Here is an 18,403-nt window from a genome sequence, read left to right on the forward strand (position 1 = left end):
CTAAGGGGCTGGCGGTGCAGTTTCCAGAGATGGCTGGAGGAGCGGCGTGGAGTCTTGCGGGGACGGTTGGAGTGACCCAAGGAATGGCAAGCGGAGCTCTTTGTGGGGACGGCAGGAGTGGCTCGCAGGTCGGTGAGCGGAGCGGCTTGTAGAGCAGAGCAGTTTGTGGGACGGCAGGAAGGGGACTGGCTTGTGGTGAAGGCTGTGGCAGAACCCCACGGAGAGATGGCCCGCGTACCCCCCTTTTACTCTGGGGCTGCACTGACCAGGGACAGAGACTTCTGGGGTTTGTTGGACTTTTGGGATTTTGGGTGGTTGCTGGACCCAAGAGACTTTGGGGGTGTTGGACTTTGGGGACTCTAGGTGATCTTTGGGTTGCTGGATTCAAGAACTAAGGGGAAAGGACACGGCTCAATTTGCTGAGGGTCTTTTGCTCATGGTTTGTGGTAGGAATCCTGTTTGTGGTGTGTTTTTTTTCTATTTATTGCTGATGTCGTTTACCTCATGTTATTAAACATTTTCTGCTACACTCAGACTCTGTGCTTGCGAGAGGGGAAGTATTGCCTCTTAGAGGCGCCCAGGAGGTGGTATGTAATTGTCACTGGGTGGGGGTTCGAGCCGGTTTTGCATTGCGTTATTGAAACGGAACCCCTAGCTACAGAACCCGGCCCTTGTTGCTGCCAACTTAGATGGGCAGAAGGGTTACAATACTGCTGTCACCGTGCGAATGCTGTGACGAACAAGGAGCCGCCCTGTACATGTCTGAGCGCTGTGTGTTGGCCTGGCTATCGGGACAGGGTTTGCTGTATGAATACATTGGGGAGCCTGTCTGGATTCAGGCAGGAAGGAGATGAATGGCTCCAGATAGCCACCTAATAATGGCCAGAACTATTTGCTTTGATGGCTCTGTCTCCACCTCTGGCTCAGCCAGAGATTACCAAGGCCCTGCAAACACAGGAGAACAAAGAACCCGGGTGGGTTTTAAAAGGAGCACTCTCTCAGGGAGATAAAGAGAGCTAGGAGGGAACCAGCCTCGGTCGCTGGTGCCCACTGAGGGAGTGGGGTGTGTGTGTGGAAACACGAGGCCTGCTAGGTCGCCATCATGGGATAGGGAGACTCTAGGTAATAGACGGTTTGTGATTTTAAAAGCCTGTCATCTTTAATGCTTTGTTCCTGCTTTAAATAAACAATACCTTGGTTTTAAGGGGTGGTTTTGGGACTCTGTGTATCACTGGTCACAGACCCCTGAGAGGAAGAACTGCAGGTGCCCAAACCCCGTCAGCCCTGTAGGGTAAGGCAGTTGTATAGGTGGGATGTAGTACCTAGGCCCTGGTCAAGGAGTGGGAGAATTGCAGAAGTGCACGTCGAGCCAGGAGAGGCCATAAGGCCTGAGGGGCTGCACTCAGAGACCGCAGAAAGGGGACACAGTCACTGGTTTATTGTGGAGTCATGCCACAGCTAAGGCTGTAGTCAGCTCCCCACCAGCCCAGCACAGGACCCAGAGGAGAGAAGTAGCCAAAAGCAACCTTTGCCCTCCCCCAAACAACAGGGCTGGTTCGTGGCAAATCCAGCAGCTGGGGACTGCCGCAATGCCAGGGTTCCCTATCCCATCACTCTAACTGACAAGCACACACATAAGTAACCAGACAAACCCATCACACATATGGAATTGCAGAACTACTAACTGTGGTATGTGACCTATTGCTTAAACCAGCCTCTGTACCAGATGACTGGAGGCAGGTAATATGATGCCAGTTTTTAAAAAGGGCTCAAGAGGCGATCCTGGCAATTACACACTAGTAAGCCTAACTTCAGTACCAGGCAAACTGATTGAAAATATAGTAAAGAACGGTATTATCAGACTCATAGATGAACATGATTTGTTGGGGGAAGAGTCAACAGGGCTTTTGTAAAGGGAAATCATGCCTTACTAATCTACTAGAATTCCTTGAGAGTGTCCACAACCACGTGAACAAGAGTGATCCAGTCAATACAGTGTATTTGGACTTTCAGAAAGCCTTTGACAAGGTCCCACACCAAAGACTCTTGAGCAAAGAGTCATGGGCTAAGAGGGAAGCTTCTCTCATGGATCAGTAGCAAAGGGTAGGAATAAATGGCCAGTTTTCACAGTGGAGAGAGGTAAATAACGGAGTCTCCCAAGGATCTGGGGCCAGGGCTGTTCAGTATGCTCATAAACGATCTGGAAAAAGGGGTGAACAGTGAAGTGGCCAAGTACAAAATTACTGAGATAATTAGGGATGTAACCGCATGATGTGGATGTCCCTAAACCTCTGACTGCCGGATGCTTGGACTGAATGACAAGAGATGGATCACTTGATAATTGCCCTGTTCTGTTCATTCCCTCTGACGCACCTGGCACTGGCCACCGTCGGAAGACAGGATACTGGGCTAGATGGACCATTCTTATGTTCTTAGAGATCTTGCAAAACTGTATGACTGGGCAACAAAATGGTGGAAGAAATTCATTGTTGATAAGTGTAAAGTAATGCACATTGGAAAACATAATCCCAATTATACATATAAAATTATGGGGTCTAAATTAGCTGTTACCTCTCAAGAAAGAGATCTTAGAGTTATTGCAGATAATTCTCTGAAAACGTCCACTCAACATGCGAAAAAAGCTAACAGAATTTTAGCAATCATTAGGAAAGGGATAGATAATACGAGAGAAAAGATCATAATGCCACTATATAAATCCATGGTACGCCCACACCGTGAATACTGCGTGCAACTCTGATCACTCCATCTCAAAAAAGATATATTAGAATTGGAAAAAGTACAGAGAAGCACAACAACAGTTAGGGGTCTGGAAGAGCTTCCATACAAGGAAAGATTAAAAAGACTGGGATTGGTCATCTTAGAAAAGAGATGTCTAAGTGGGGATATGATAGAGGTCTGTAAAATCATGACTGGTGTGGAGAAAGTGATTAAGGAAGCATTATTCACTCCTTCACATAACACAGGAACCAGGGGTCACCTAATGAAATTAATAGGCAGAAGGCTTAAAACACACAAAAGGAAGTATTTCTTCACACAACGTATAGTCAACCTGTGGAACTCCTTGTCAGGAGATGTTGTGAAGGCCAAAAGTATAACTGGGTTTAAAAAAGAATTAGATAAATTCCTGGAGAATAGGTCCATCAGTGGCTATTAGCCAAGATGGTCAGGGATGAAATCCCATATTCTGGATGTCACTAGCCTCTGACTGACAGAAGCTGGGACTGGAGGACAGGGGATGGATCACTCGATAATTGCCCTGTTGTGTTAATTGCCTCTGAAGCATTTGGCAACGGCAGCTGTTGGAAGACAGGACCCTGGGCTCGATGGACCATTGTTCTGACCCAGTATGGCCGTTCTTATGATCAAAATGACAAACATTAAACGGCAAACACTATAGGTAAAACATGCTCATTAGCAAGGTCTACTTAGACCTGCATAAATGACACAGCACATTGACTCAGACCCTGAGCCCCAATACAATCTGTTTGTATCAGTGGGGGGGGGGGCAACAGGGACAGCGGGGGGTAACTGCTGGATGGTGTCATGCTCTGGTGATCCCCAGCCAACATTGTACAAATTACAGCAGCTCTGAGGCCCTCGTCCCAGGATCAGGGAGAAGGCCGTAAAGGCAGAAAACGTATGGAGCCCTGTCACACATTAATGCACTCTTGGGATAAGCTGGCTTTGAAATCTTTAGATCTAATTAAATAAATAGCATATCATTTATTCAATGCATAACAACAACTTGTTATTATCTCAGCAAATAACAAGGGGCAATGTTAAGATTGGACAGGCGGGTGTAGCTAGTAATCCGCTGAGATGTCATGAGCTGTGATCTCTATTTCCATCCAACGCAGAAGAAGATTTCTCTGTCCTCAGCTGCAGCTGCTGAATATTTGCAAAAGCTCCCGAATTAGAGGTTCTGTCATTCCACCTCTTCAAGCCCCAATTATTTACTGATGCTATAGGACGTCATGGTTACATTAGGAGGGTCACATCTGTTTTTTAGACATGTTACTTAAAACATGACAGTTCCTTTGGCGTATTTATGAACTATCAGGCAACTCTAGAGAGACAAGGCAGGTGAGGTAACACACGGACCTCAAAAGCTGGTACCTTCCCCCACAGAAGCTGCTCCAATGAAAGATATTACCTCACCACCTGGTCTCTCTAATGTCCTGGGAACGACATGGCTGCATACGACATCCGGAGACAGCCATCTGTGAAAGCTCTGGGTGTAAAACATGGACACCACGGATTCATGAAGGGGAAAAACATCAATAGCTGCCAATATACCAGCACTCAGATCTGAATCCATTAGCCAATGCCACTTTGATTAAATGCAAAATCAAAATCAAAGCTCCTTATTTAAATTCGGCGTAAGAGGGAAGTGTAATTGTTAACTCAGAAGAGGCCCAGATCCCTTTGCTTGCTGAATGAGAGCAGGAAGCTGCTGATAGCTCCCTGGAGAAAGTTTACTCTGACATCGTAACTGCTACCAAATATCCACTGATCTCTGTTTGGGGGCTCGGCAGCACAGGAATGTAAAAGAAGGTGCAGACTTTCCTTTGGCTTCAAATCTACACCACAGCAAGTGAGAGAGGACCATCTCTATGCCTTCCCTCGAGCTATTCCTCTTACATCACACTACACTGTTACCCCTTCTTGACACGGCTGAGACTTTTGCGGGCTAGTTGTGCTCACCGATGGGTTATTCTGCTGTCCGCTGGCATCCTTCACTCATTGCACAGACAATGTCCGAGACTAGCCTATGGATCTCCTCGCCCTGGAACTTGGAATCCGGATCTGAATTTTTGGCCTTATCACAAAACCTCATAACCGCGTATAATCAGCAATTATTGCAGCCGTCATTGAGCTCTCACGTTTTTAATATCAAACCTGGAAGGCCTCCTGTTGGCACACAGCACGCAGAAATGAAGCCATTTTTCATTCTAATCAAAAAGCTCTTAATGGACAGTACTGAGTGCTTAACGGACAGTGCTAATTGCTTCTTGAAATCACGGGCAGGCTTCAGCACAAGACCAACCTTGTGCCAAGCTCAGAGGGGATGGTGCTATTGGGGTGAAACTTGGACAAAATATTATCATTCTTGCAGCATTGTAGGCTCACGTAGGCACTGTGGGGTCCGGCTGTTTGGGGCATTATTTCTATTGGACAGATCACCTCTCAATGCCTCTACAAAGAAGAGCTTCGGCGTGTAATTAGAGAACTGCACAGTGCCATGGGGCGACCGCAGGCAAATAACACACTGGGTTTGAGAACAGCTGACAATCCCCCACAAAAATCCCAGGCACTGTGGCAGTCATTAAAGGCCATATGATCCCCTACACAGGACAAGCCCACATGGGAGCAGGGAACGTCACGAGTCTCCATCACACTGGTTCATTGGCAGGGCTGCGTATACCCCCCCGCCCCGAGGTACATACATGACCCTTATCACTGTTCTATCCGAGCCCTGTTATCACACCTGGGGTTGCCCCACGTTCCATAAAGCAGTGGTGCCCAAACTCTGCCCGTCACCTCCGCCCCCACCCGTAATGGAATCTGTCCTTGCCCCCCTTTACTGCACAGTCGGCTCAGCAGAGGAACTTGGGCTGAAGGCGAAGCTGGGGACAGAACTGGGGATGGGGAAGGAGCTGGGGCTAGAGGCGGAGTTAGCCAGGGGGTGGAGAGGGAATGAGGGCAGAGCTGGGCTGGGGGCAGAGCGGGGTGGAGGTGGAGCAGGGGATGGAGGCGGAGCTAGGTGGGGGCGGAGCAGGGGCGGAGTGGAGCTGCAGCTGGGGGCAGAATTGGGCTGGGGGCGGAGCTGGGCTGGAGGCAGAGCTGGGCTGGGGGTGGAGCTGGGCTGGGGGTGGAGCTGGGCTGGGGGCGGTGCTGGGCTGGGGGCGGAGCTGGGCTGGGGGCGGAGCTGGGCTGCAGTGGAGAAGGGGGCGGAGTAGAGCTGCAGCTGGAGGCGGAGCTGAGCTGGAGGCGGGGCTGGGCTGGAGGCGGAGCTGGGCTGCAGTGGAGAAGGGGGCGGAGTGGAGCTGCAGCTGGGGGCAGAGCTGGGCTGCGGTGGATCAGGGGGTGGAGTGGAGCTGAGCTGGGGGGCACTTGTTCCCTGCCCCACGTGGAGGCTGGCCTGGGCCCTGCACCCTGTGCCCCTGAACATTCCTCTGTGCCTCCCAAGAGGGGTGCACCCCACAGTTTGGGGACCACTGCCATAGAGAAATTGTGAGGAGCATGAGAGGAGCCTACGCAGCTATGGACCACCCCCACTGAGGGCTACTCAAGAACAATCCTCCAGTATCTCTCCCCACAGCCCCCCCAGAGCCCAACGCCTGAGGATTAGGGGCCGCGGGGCTTCCAGGAGATCAGGCCATAAAGCTGTGGCTCTCCCCCGTGGCCAGTTTCTGGTGAGTTTGGCTACCTTTAGCTCAGAGAATGGTAACCTATAGGCCTAAGCCATGGTGCTCACTCTGAGTGCAACTCTGTAAATCTGGTTATTGTTACTAACATGCTGGTGGTGCAGTGCTCCAGCCCTGCCTATTGCTCGCTCCCCACGCACTTCTCCAGTGAGCCCGGCCAGCCATCGCCCTTTTATACAGCATCACGCCCTAAACGCCCCCCATGCGCTTTTCAGAAATAGATCCTCAGAAACAGCCGGAGCCGTGGAGGCACCTCTTGGGCTTATATTTGCTCCATGAAATGCAGGGAATACAGGGGAGCATTTCCCGTGACTGCAGGCACTACAGCTCGGAGTCAATTTACAAGAGATGTACACGGCGCCGAACATGAAGATGTCAGTGTTTAGCTCTTGTGGCCATCATGCTAAAATCCCAAGATGTCTCAGCTCTATTGTTTCGGACAGGCTGGATTTTCTCTGATTCCGTGTCCAGGTGTTGAGCTGTTGCTCCAGGTGTAAGCTTTCTCTTTCTATCAATCCACTCAAGTGATGGGTTTATTATTTTTACCCACGGCGCTTGCGATGGCTTCTGACCGTGCCATGCAAGGACGCAGGAGACAACCCCCATGCTTATGGGTGCACTGAATAAGTCAGTGTAGCACACATTAATTGGGGAAAGTAGACTGCTTGTATAACCTGTCCTTACCAGACGTCATGCCCAAGGTGAGCTATGGAGGTAGAAGGAGTGATGCTGATTTACATCAGCTAAGGATTGCTTAATATTTACATCAAGCGACAAGACTGGCTTAGCAAATATCCATCCCAAAACCAAAGCCCGGTTTGATAGCAAACAGCACACACAAAAATCAGCAAAGCTGGGGTGGGGAGATTCCACCAGCCCTAACCAGGATCTGCAGCCCAGAGCCCACCTCCTGCTCAGGGACTACAGCATTATCGGTGCTTTCTGATTTGCACAGTTGTAACATTTTAGGGTGTTTTCATCATCTCAACACAAATCTCAGTTATTGTCCTTGTGTTTCAGCCCCACACAGCAGAGAGGACGTCACCTGAAATACATGTCAAAGCCATACCGGCAGCTTGTTTCTCTGATTAGATCACGAGAATCTGAGTAGTGAACAAATTGGTTTTAAATCCAGATTAGAGTGAAATCCATCTCAGTGTGACAAGGGTGAATGGTCAAAAGTAAAAAGCATTCTCCGAACAACCTCAACCCAATCTCCTGCACAAAGCGACACATAAATCCCCAAACTAATCGCGTCTGAGATTCTGGACACGGCTTGAGAAAGTGGAAAGATCTCTGTGTGTTTCCACTGTGACCAGGCTCTATTTCCGACAGGACGGAAGCGTTGCTACACAGAGAATACTCCCTAACCACGGGCCAGATCCCAAGATCTAGCCTTGAAGTGTCGGGTGCAGCTCAGGATTTGGGGATACAAAGGTGATTTCGTGCCACCGTTCCCTTCCCCTGGTCCCAGGGCTAGTTCCCAAGGCTGCTCTACACTATGTCAGAGGACCACCCTGGAAGCCATAAATTGCAGGGACAGAAGGATGCCAGGTCGATCCCCTTTACCTGGGCTGCATCGCCTCGGCTGGAGAAGGGGATAGGAGCAAGGATGGCAGCCCTGGCCGGATTTCCTCACACAGACTCTTATGTCCTACTGATTTTCAATGGGATCTAGGTTCCTAAATCACATAAGCACTTTTGAAATGGTTACACTTTGTCTTTATTCCTTGGCTTGGTGCCCTGAGCACTTTGGCTGGATGGGAAGGGATTAGGGGAAATGCTATTGGGGTTTTTTGTTTTTTTTACACGTTCTGAAACAATTCAACTAAGATTGGGATGCAGCCAAAAAATGAAAATAGAAGTTAAACATATAAGTCACAGAAAGAAAATGGTCCACATTAATATAAATTAAACGTAGCATCTTTTAAATAGTAGATTAAATATTAAATGCACCATCCGTGATGTAGCACTGTTCCTGTCAGACAACAAATCTCACAGCAGCCCAATATGATAAATGCTTTCTCACAGCACAGTCCCATTTTAATTTTCCTCTGATTCACATCTAATGTTTAATGTATCTCTATAAACCTCTGGGAGAGGAGGGGATTGGCAGAATGGAATATTCCATAAAGATTTAGCATACTGAACTGAGACGGGATTTGAGTGTCACTGGGAACGGAGCTGGATCACAAAGAGATTTTGATGATGATGATGATGATGATTTTGCAGAAAAGAGATGATCTTCACAGTCGGACTCTTATATTCCACTCCCGTGATTCCTGACTCCTACGGATAATCGAAAAAGACACTTCACACAGGCCACGCTGCTGACCATTCCCATAGTTCTGCCTGCTTGTTGAATACATTCTTCAGTCAAGGACTACGTAAAAAGCCAAGTGATTTATATGTTTAATTCCCACTTTTCTTCTATTATCTATCGACTCCTAAGATTTAACATATTCACATCTTCTCAAAGAATTTGTTTTGTTTAGAAATGAGTTTGCCCCCTGACGAGATTACACAGCCACTTCCCCTGCTGGAATGCTCCCAAACTGCTAATGTCACTGGTGAAACAGTGTTCGAGTCCCCGGGCACCTTACTTACACACACACACACACACACACACACACACTCTGACAGTCTGAGGATGGGTCCCCCTGTCAAATCAGGCAGGCAGACACACGCACTTTTTGAAGTACACAAAAAGGGAACAGTGTTATTTCAGTAAGAATCTTTTACAACAAAGCTTGTCCCTCCGTGTGTTGGAGAAAGGACCTTAATGCTCACACGGCTCTCTGCTAATATTACCTGCCAGCCTAGGTCCCTTGCTACAACCTGCCAGCAATCAGTTATACTCTAGCTCCCTCTACGGGCTCCTTGCCCCCACACACTCGCAAAACCCTACCTGCTCAGGTGAACTCCTTTACTGGTACAATGTCACAAACTAAACCAGGAAGAAAATTAAACATTGTGCGCCTGGTTCTCATCTACACACCTCTGACAGTATAAAGGGGACTTAAAGTGGGTGTGAGAACAGGAGTGATGTAAATGGGCCTCAGGCCTGGTCTACACATAGAAGTGAGGTTGACACAGCCACGGTGCTAAGGGGTGCGAAAAACCCACACCCCTGAGTGCCGTCACTATGGCGACCTAACTCCCAGTGTAGACGCAGCTAGGTCAATGGAAGAACACGTCTGTCGAGCTCGTTCCGGTCACGTGGGGAGGTGGAGTTCCTGCACATGAAGGAAAACCCCTTCGACGGCTGTAATCTGCATCTCCAGTAAGAATTGACACGGCATGCTTACGGCACACAGCGACACTGCTATAGCACTGGTAGCACAGACATGGTCTTTGAGTATGTGAGACTCGGGCCCTGTGCTTTTCCAAAGTGGGCACCGTCCCATGGCACGTGTACCATCTCCTCCTTTTGCCACCTAGGGCTTGGCACTGCAGCTGGCATGCAGCATACAAAGAGGAAACCGAGGCAAAGCCTGGAAGAAATCCAGGGGCACCTTCCCAAGGATTCTGAAGTGCCTCAGTTGTCTCCATTACCTTGGCCGTGTTTCACCAAACCAAGCTACAAACCCATGCAATCACAGCTCGTTACAAAACCCGTACTTCACCCAGCCGCGTTCCAACAGGAGCCCGCAGACTGATTCAGTGTCTTCAGCCGAAGAGGTGGGACTGACCAGAGAAAACGTGAGCCCGTGTCTCACAGGGAGGAAGGGAGAGCGTCCCAGACAGATGAGGCAGCAACCGCAAAAGAGCGGCCCCCCGTTGGGGACGGCGATAGGGCACAGGCCAAGGCTGGAGCGGCCGGTTAAGGAGCGTGAATGGAGTAATCAGGTCAGAGTGGGGGGAAAAAGCAGCAAGTCTGTGGAGAGTTTTGAAATGCTGCAAAGCAATTGTGAACAGGCCTGGGAGACTGAGAGGAGGCTGGGGAACGTGCCCAAAAGGGAGCGGGGAAACAACTGTACCATGATCCTGCTTCCTGAAATTCACAGGAAAGGCTTCGAAAGGCAACGGACGAAGGCCCAGAGAAAGATTTCCACAGCGGCGAGATCAAGGGGACGTCTCTCTCTCTCATCGTCGCATACCGAAACGTTTATATCAATGACTGATACTGCCAGAGGCCGGCTGCAGGGACTGCTGCTTCAAGAACCAAGCTGCAGTCACATGAAATGAAAGCTCACGGTCCCAGTGATGTGTAACGTTCATCTTCCCCCAGACTAACAGCCCAGCATTGGCTTGGATCGATGACACGTCATCATTCATTAAAATAATGATTTAAAAATAACAAGTTCCAAGACACTGAGGGTTTGTCTACAACTAAAACGCTCCAGTGTAGACACTACCTACACTGACACGGGGGGTTCTCCCATCAGCAGGGGCAATCTACCTCCATGATCTACATGCGGACATAGGCCAACTTGACAATGCTGCTCGGGGGTAGTGGGGGGAGAGGGGAGAGTGGATTTTCCACACCCCTGAGCAATGTAGTGAAACTGACCTAATTTTCTCATGTAGATCAGGTCTAAATATGGGATGGATTTAAAATTCCTGTCTCTAGTTAACACTAGCCAGAAGCGTCAGACCTGTGCAGACGGCAGTGTCTGGATATGACCAGAGAGCCCTGAGTTGAAGGGTCCATCTACACAGCAGCTGGGGAATAGAGTCCCAGCTCAGGCAGCGGTACACACAACATCTCTGCTCGAGCTAGAACTTCAAAACAGCACCGTGGCCACAGCAGCCCGGGCAGTGGCTTGGGCTGGCTGCCCGAGTGCAATCCCCTGCCGCCCATGCACCTGTGGCCACGTTGCCATTTTTCGTGCACTCGCTCAAGCTGAGCCGTTGTGCGTACATCTACCCAATCCTGGAATGCCACCTCCCAGCTGTCGGGCAGACATACCCTAAATGTGATGGCCATGAAGTGGGAAGGGAGAAAGGGGAAAGTAACTGTGAGGCTCTTTCAGTGAATTCTCTATAGTCACTATCACCAGACACTGGACAACTTAATCAAGTGGAGTTTGAGAGACCAAGAGGCCGGAAAACTGCCAGTTTGTAGAAGTGCAGATTGTGTACGTTAATGGGCCTGATTCTGCTCCCTCTGAAGTGTACAGCAGTCCTGACACTGACCTCACTGGGGGCAGGACGGTGACCAATGTTTGAATATCAAGGAGACTCCATCAAGAGGTGCCACTGGATACCACAGGAGACAGTCTCTGCAGGATGCCTCAGCTCTGTGCCAAACTGGATTTAATCCTTAGGTCAAATCTCCAAATTACTTCATGGACAGTAAAGTCACTGACTTAAAAGCCAAGCTGTGCGGAGAGGGGGCATTCCATTTCAGGGAGGGGTTCGATACTCCAGAATTTTGTTCCATTCCAATTTGGAACGAAAACTAAACATTTCAGGATTCCTTGTGAAGGGGATGGAGCCCTGGCTGCCCCAGAGCCATGGACCCTCGGAGCCCTGGGGTTATCTCTGGGGCACTTTGGCACGTGGGCTGCCCAGAAGCCAGCCAGCATGCTGGCAGAAAATCAGGGAGGTCTGAAAACCTGTCTGGGAAGGCAGGGTTCCAATAGAACTCCACTGAAATCAAACCATCTCCATACTTCACGTGTTTATTCCTGTATCAAGCACCTGCATAACTGAGTCTCTCAAATGTGACTCACTGGAGGTGGTTGTTAGCCCAGGAAAAAAACAACCCTTCCTGCTTCTAAGTGAACCAGCGTTAGCTCTTCTGGAACCGGGAATGACACACCATCAGTTAATCAGCTTTTCCTCTCTAGGGAACAAGAGCTGAATGTGCAGAAGGAGAATACCTCTGGAATTCTGCTGATCGGAGTCTGATCACTAGTAGATGATGATGGCATCTCCTCCTCCTTAAATTAGGTAGCTGATCAGACTGGGCATCAGTGCAGAGACCAGTCCGATTTTATTTAATTATATCGGTATCATTCCCCTTTTCTCATTTTTCCCAGGAGTGGGGGGGGGGGGCAGCATGCCCCAGATTCTACCAGCCTGGTAATGCTCTCGATGATAAGAGAGATCATTTTTATTTATTACACTGCATCTCTCTTGCTGCTTCCATTTCTTCTAGTAGGAACATTAATGTGGATGCTGGCCAGAAAATTACCCAAGTGAACTCTATTTAGCTAATAAGAAAATGTCAGAGCAACTCTCTTAATGTCTCTGCTCTTCTTATGTGCTGGTGGCACATTGTAATAAGGTCTCTTAGTGACTCTCACATATTCAGCATCAGGGTATCAGTGTAATTGACTTCAATGTTTTTTCCACTCTGGCTACAGCCACATAGTCACGGCTCCTGATTAGAATTTGAGATAGCACCAGAGTGCAGCGTCTCACTATCTCTGCTGGATGTTGGCAAGTGTGACGGTTAACTAGCCGCCTTCTGTAGGCATCCAGCACCCTACAGGCCAACAAAACATCCTGGCCACAGACTGACTGACACCAGGGTGCAGAGTGACTGACAGCTTGCAGGCTTTCTGACTGTTGTTGATGTTGCTTATGTCAGAGTCAGCTCCCCTGACCCCTCAATGGGTGTTGAACTCTGTGGTTCCCCGGGATCAAATAAGTTTAAACCTGTTTTAACAAAGTGTGGTTGAACTCACTTTGGCTTTGGGGGCAGGGATGGCTCAGTGGTTTGCGCATTGGCCTGCTAAACCCAGGGTTGTGAGTTCAATCCTTGAGGGGGCCACTTGGGGATCTGGGGCAAAATCGGTACTTGGTCCTGCTAGTGAAGGCAGGGGGCTGGACTCCATGACCTTTCAAGGTCCCTTCCAGTTCTAGGAGATGGGATATCTCCACTAATAAGATAAGAATAAGATTTTTTTTTCTCAGCTAGGAAATGGTCCCTAAGATTTCCCACTATTGCTAATGTTGCTTCATCTCCATCTCGCTGAGGCAGACGAGGTGTCGGCAGCGGCTGGAGTTTTACGTATCAGGTTGCGGGGTAGGCCTGCTTTCAGAGGGCAAGTTGGAATAGTGTCCAAAACGCAGGTGGCACCTCCATGCTGCTCTCAGCTGTTCAGCCCAACCAATGGCAGAAACTAGCACTTTTAGGGATGCTCCCACCGAGAAGCTGAGCAGCTGATAGCAACAGAGGGAAAATCGAAGGACAAAAGGCTAATGTAAAGAAGGCCTTTGAAGGGGGAGTCCACCACAGTTTGGGGCTTAACAAGCGTTGAACTTGGTTGATCCTATCCATGGAGTTCAACACCACCATGGTGGGCAGAGGCGCCCCACAGTCAAACAGAGCAGAGTATTCAAGAAACTCCTCCAGCTGTCTTACTATCTGCCTACTCTCGGTACTTACATGGTCCCCGGTACCACAGTATCTGAGCAACTCACAAGCTTCAATGTATTTACCCTCACAGCACCCCTGCGAAAAAGGCAGTGCTGTTATCCCTAGCCCAATTCACAGAGGGGGAACCGAGGCACAGAGAGGCTAAGTGACTTGCCCAGGGTCACACATGAAGTCTGTGGCAGAGCAGGGAATTGAAGCTCCCACGTCCCAGGCTAGTGCCCTAACCAGTGGCCCTGGTATTCTCAGCAATGTTTGGAACTAGTGACACCCTGAATATCCACCTCCGGAGCAAGGCGACAGCTAGAGAAATACTCTTTGGGGACAGGCTAGTTTTAAGCAGATGTGGGGAATAAGCGTTTCTGAAAGGGACAAGCATAAGGGAGCCTAAAGGCGAGGAACATGTAAAGTACAGCTCTGCTGTGGGGAATGCCAATGCTGAGCCAGGAAAGACAAGGGCTACTAGGTTAACACGGCCCAAGGTGACAGTCGTTTGGCAAACCAAGAAAACTGAGCTGACAAAGTAATTCATTTGTCCCAACTCTGCATTGGCCTCTCTCTGTAGTAAGTGCTAACTGCTTCATAAATCCAAAACACAGGGCAAGACAATGCCAGTGAATGGGGCAGGCAACCCAGCCCAAACATGAGCACTTTTACTTGCACTGTCAGGCATTTATGCTGTATAAATTCACTTTAAATAACTGGGAGACCCCCATAGGGTAAAGACACTGACGTCACGCACTTATTCGCTGTCTGCTTTACGCTGTCACACATTCATAAACATGCAATGGAATTCTATGGGACACATCACAGCTCAATGAAATGACCATGTTACCAAAGTCAATAAAAATCATTTTGTAAAAAAAACTAAATTATGGGCCAGGGAGCGCTGGGAATTGAGCCCATCTGTGGCGGATCAATACCTATGGATCTCTCTCACATTTTGTCATTTCCTCAAAAATAAATGTTGCTGTAAAGGATGATTAAACATTGTCCTTTCACGTGTCTTCATTTAAACTGACTTTCCTATGCAGTAGAACACTGGAGTTACGAACTGACCAGTCAGCCACACACCTCAGTTGGAACCAGAAGTGCACAATCAGACAACAGCAGAGACCCCCCCAAAAAGGCAAATACAGCACAGTGCTGTGTTAAACGTAAACTGCTACAAAAATAAAGGGAAAGTTAAAAAAATATTCGACAAGGTAAGGAAACTGTTTCTGTGCTTGTTTCATTTAAATTAACATGGTTAAAAGCAGCATTTTTCTTCTGCATAGTAAAGTTTCAAAGCTGTATTAAGGCAGTGTTCGGTTGTAAACTACAACCATAACGTTTTGTTCAGAGTTACGAACATTTCAGAGTTACGAGCAACCTCCATTCCCGAGGTGTTCGTAACTCTGAGGTTCTTCTGTAGTTTCCTTAAATACTCTGGTGGCTACATTTCTCAGCAGCACCCAGAACCAAACCTTTATGCCATTTTTAATCTAAGCTATCAAAGGGGCCGCTAATCAGGCCTATCCCTTGAAGAGGGCCTGCATGCCATATACAGAACATGTCACTATCGCATGGCCCTGCAAATGCCATGTCAGGCACTATGATGGCAAGGATAAATTGCTGTACTTGGAACCAATCAATGTAACCTTTGCAACTTGTCATTTGCTAGTCATCTGCAAGGCTGAAAATCTAACAGAAGAAAAAAGCTTTTAGAGATGAGCTTTACCTTGCATGGGTGTGGGTCAACTCCGTATGTCTCCAGGGTCTGGGCTTTTCTTAAAAAATTTAACTCTGAAGTAGCTGGTGTCTGACCACTGGAGGAAAGAAAATCAGGGAAAGGTGTGAACATCAGGACCAGTCATTACGTTCACTGTTTCCATTAGCAATACCGGGCATCAAATCAAGCAGATTCCTTTGACTTCATTCAGCCAGCATATTGAATCTAAAACAGGATCGTGTAAAAGGACTCGGCTCTCAAGCCTGTCCTTCCCGTTCTGCAAGCTGGACTTCAGCAGTACAGAAGACAGGCTCCCAACACTCAGAAGGAACAGAATAAAGGAGCTTCTGCACAAGGTAAGGTTTAATTAAATACAATCAGCCCAGGCTGCGATAAGCAGTTCACTTGGTTGCGGAGCATTATATACTGAAAACAGCCCATTTCATATCAGTTTTTCAGGTCCCTTTTATGATGTCACATCAAATGACGTAACATCGATACATGTGTCTGAGGTTAAAAACAAATACCGAACTCCCTCTTAGGAAGTGCGAGAGCTGGTAAAAGCAAGCTCAATAAATTATCTCCGGACCACGGACAGCGCATTACTCCTTCCCCCAGCACCACAGGAACAGCTTTACTAGCTCTGGTTTCCAGGACGCCCATTCTGGAGTCTTATCTTGCCGGCAACCTTGCAAACCTTATTGCCTGGGTCACCTTCACACAGTTTTGAGAATGGACTTGAAGTGTAGTAGACTGTGGCTTGTCACATGTCGTAAACAAAGATACAGCTGGTATAATGGGAATATCATAATAGGATATCTTACTTTTATACAGCACCTCATCCCAAAATAGGATGTGAATAATAGAGCAGACAGCTGAAACTGCAGGGGGAATTTAGGAAGGCAGACTATATTTATCCAGGATGAAATATAGTTACCATCCCTGCTCGATAAGAAAAAGCCATGGGATCTTTAATCAACCCTTAAACTGGGGCGAGTTCAAGACTCAGCAAAATAAATACATAAAAGTCAGAGACTCCACCTGAGCTGGGCCCCGGCGCGTGAGGAGATATTAGGAATCCATTGATACAAACTGCCTGAGCCAGACATTTCTGTTACAAACTAACGACATTCCTTTGTTGGGAAACGATATTCCCAGCACGCCACTGAGACCACGTCAGGCCCTTTCTTTAATTCTACAAACGGTCGAGACCTCAGTCTGAAATCTCATCGGACGGATGTTCAGTGGAGAAGATGAATAAAAAAAGATTTCAGGTTTTTTATTCTTCTTTGATTATCTACATTTTAAAGCACTTTTGGTAATTTTTTTAGGCAGTTTTATTATGTTCCTATTTCAGCAAGTAGAGGTTTGGTATTAGATGCCATGCCCTGTTTCCAGAATATTTCTATTTTTGTTGTAATGCCTCTAATAGTGCTTAATAAATTTTTAAGACCATCTCCATTATTTTCCCTCTTAATAAATGTGAACCATGCTACCAAAATAAACTCTTTTTTCTGATTTAGTGTATTGGGGAGGAGGGATAGCTCAGTGGTTTGAGCATTGGCCTGCTAAACCCAGGGTTGTGAGTTCAATGCTTGAGGGGGCCACTTAGGGATCTGGGGCAAAATCAGTACTTGGTCCTGCTAGTGAAGGCAGGGGGCTGGATGAGATGACCTTTCAAGGTCCCTTCCAGTTCTAGGAGATGGGATATCTTTATTTATTTATAATAAAGCTACTCATCCCATTACACATAACTGTTATGTTCAAAACCCTAAATAGGAATAGTGGTAAACAAAATACAAGTCTATAGTTAATCAACATACGTGACCCCTTTTAAATGGTACAGTACATTAAATCCCAAAGTTAATGTTACCTCAGTTCTGTTTTGTGAATCTCTGCAATTTTCCTTTCCAGCTTTTCCGAATGTTTGGGGAAAAATTGGAACTTGGAGCTGTAGCCTTCTGGGTGCTTCCCAGGGTCGTAGTCCCCAATCTCGGCTAGTAAAAGAAAGAAAGGCTATATAATGAAATAACAAGGTTTTCATCATTTGGAGTGAAATCATTTCTAGAAGTAACTGCAATTAAAAGAGCAAAATGGTTTAATATTGAAAGTCAAAGGGCATCTTCCCAGAAAGGGGGTTTGTGGGTTTTCATGGCAGTTGATTTTGTTGGAAACAGAAAACTGTTTCTTCTCCAAATGAAGTTGATAGCGAGGGGCTAACTAGCTGAGGGGGCTGGCAATGGGATACAGAGCAGTTCCCTTCCAGGGGCCGATCCTCCAAAGCGATGGGTACCTTCAAACCCACAGGGGCCAATGAGAATGGAGGATGTTCAGTGCCTTGCAGGGGTAGGGCTCAGGTCACCAACTCCAGTGACATGATTCCACTGCAGCTACACTACCAGCTGTGGCATCCCCGAGGGACCACTTTAATCTATGGGGAGGTGTCCTCTGCAGGATGGGGGTGGGTGAAGACAGCTTACGTTGAGCTTCTCCCTGTCATGTCCTTCCCCTCTCCAATGGCTCACCCAGATAGACCCCAGGCCCCACCCACCCACGTTGGTGGCTTCAACTGGCACACAGAAAACATACCCACCCTGAATCCAGGAAATGCCCAGCAATCAGGGAAAATACCCCATTCCAAATCGTTAAACACCCAGGCACGTGCAATGTTTGCTTTAATACAAGGACATCATATGACACTCCCCGGGTTCCATGTCTACTTAGAGTCTTCACGTTCAGGCCAGGTTCATGATTCTGTAGAGCAAACTCAAGCCCCTGTCAAGAGAACCAGGGCTTGGAATCCTGCTCCAATCATGTGCAATTCATGGCTTCCAACGGCCCCAGCATGAGATCAGGCGAGACGTGGCTATTCCCCCACCCCGAGGTTTGCTTTGAGATTGGGAGGCTCTTCCC

The 18,403-nt window shown here is 48.0% G+C and overlaps 1 protein-coding gene across 4 annotated transcripts in view; it reads right to left on the reverse strand.

The window, feature by feature from the left end:
* The window catches only part of FRMD5 (FERM domain containing 5), a 281,834-nt gene that overhangs the window by 36,095 nt on the left and 227,336 nt on the right, over window positions 1-18,403 (reverse strand). For all 4 annotated transcript variants that reach the window (XM_065559122.1, XM_065559119.1, XM_065559120.1 and 1 more), the window contains exons 6-7: window positions 17,364-17,487; window positions 15,500-15,587 (exon numbers count right to left, since the gene is read on the reverse strand). In XM_065559122.1, the coding sequence (XP_065415194.1) occupies window positions 15,500-15,587; window positions 17,364-17,487 (212 nt within the window). The remainder of the gene's footprint in view (window positions 1-15,499; window positions 15,588-17,363; window positions 17,488-18,403) is intronic.

Source organism: Chrysemys picta, chromosome 10 (genome assembly GCF_011386835.1).
Source record: "Chrysemys picta bellii isolate R12L10 chromosome 10, ASM1138683v2, whole genome shotgun sequence".
NCBI lineage: Eukaryota > Metazoa > Chordata > Testudines > Emydidae > Chrysemys > Chrysemys picta.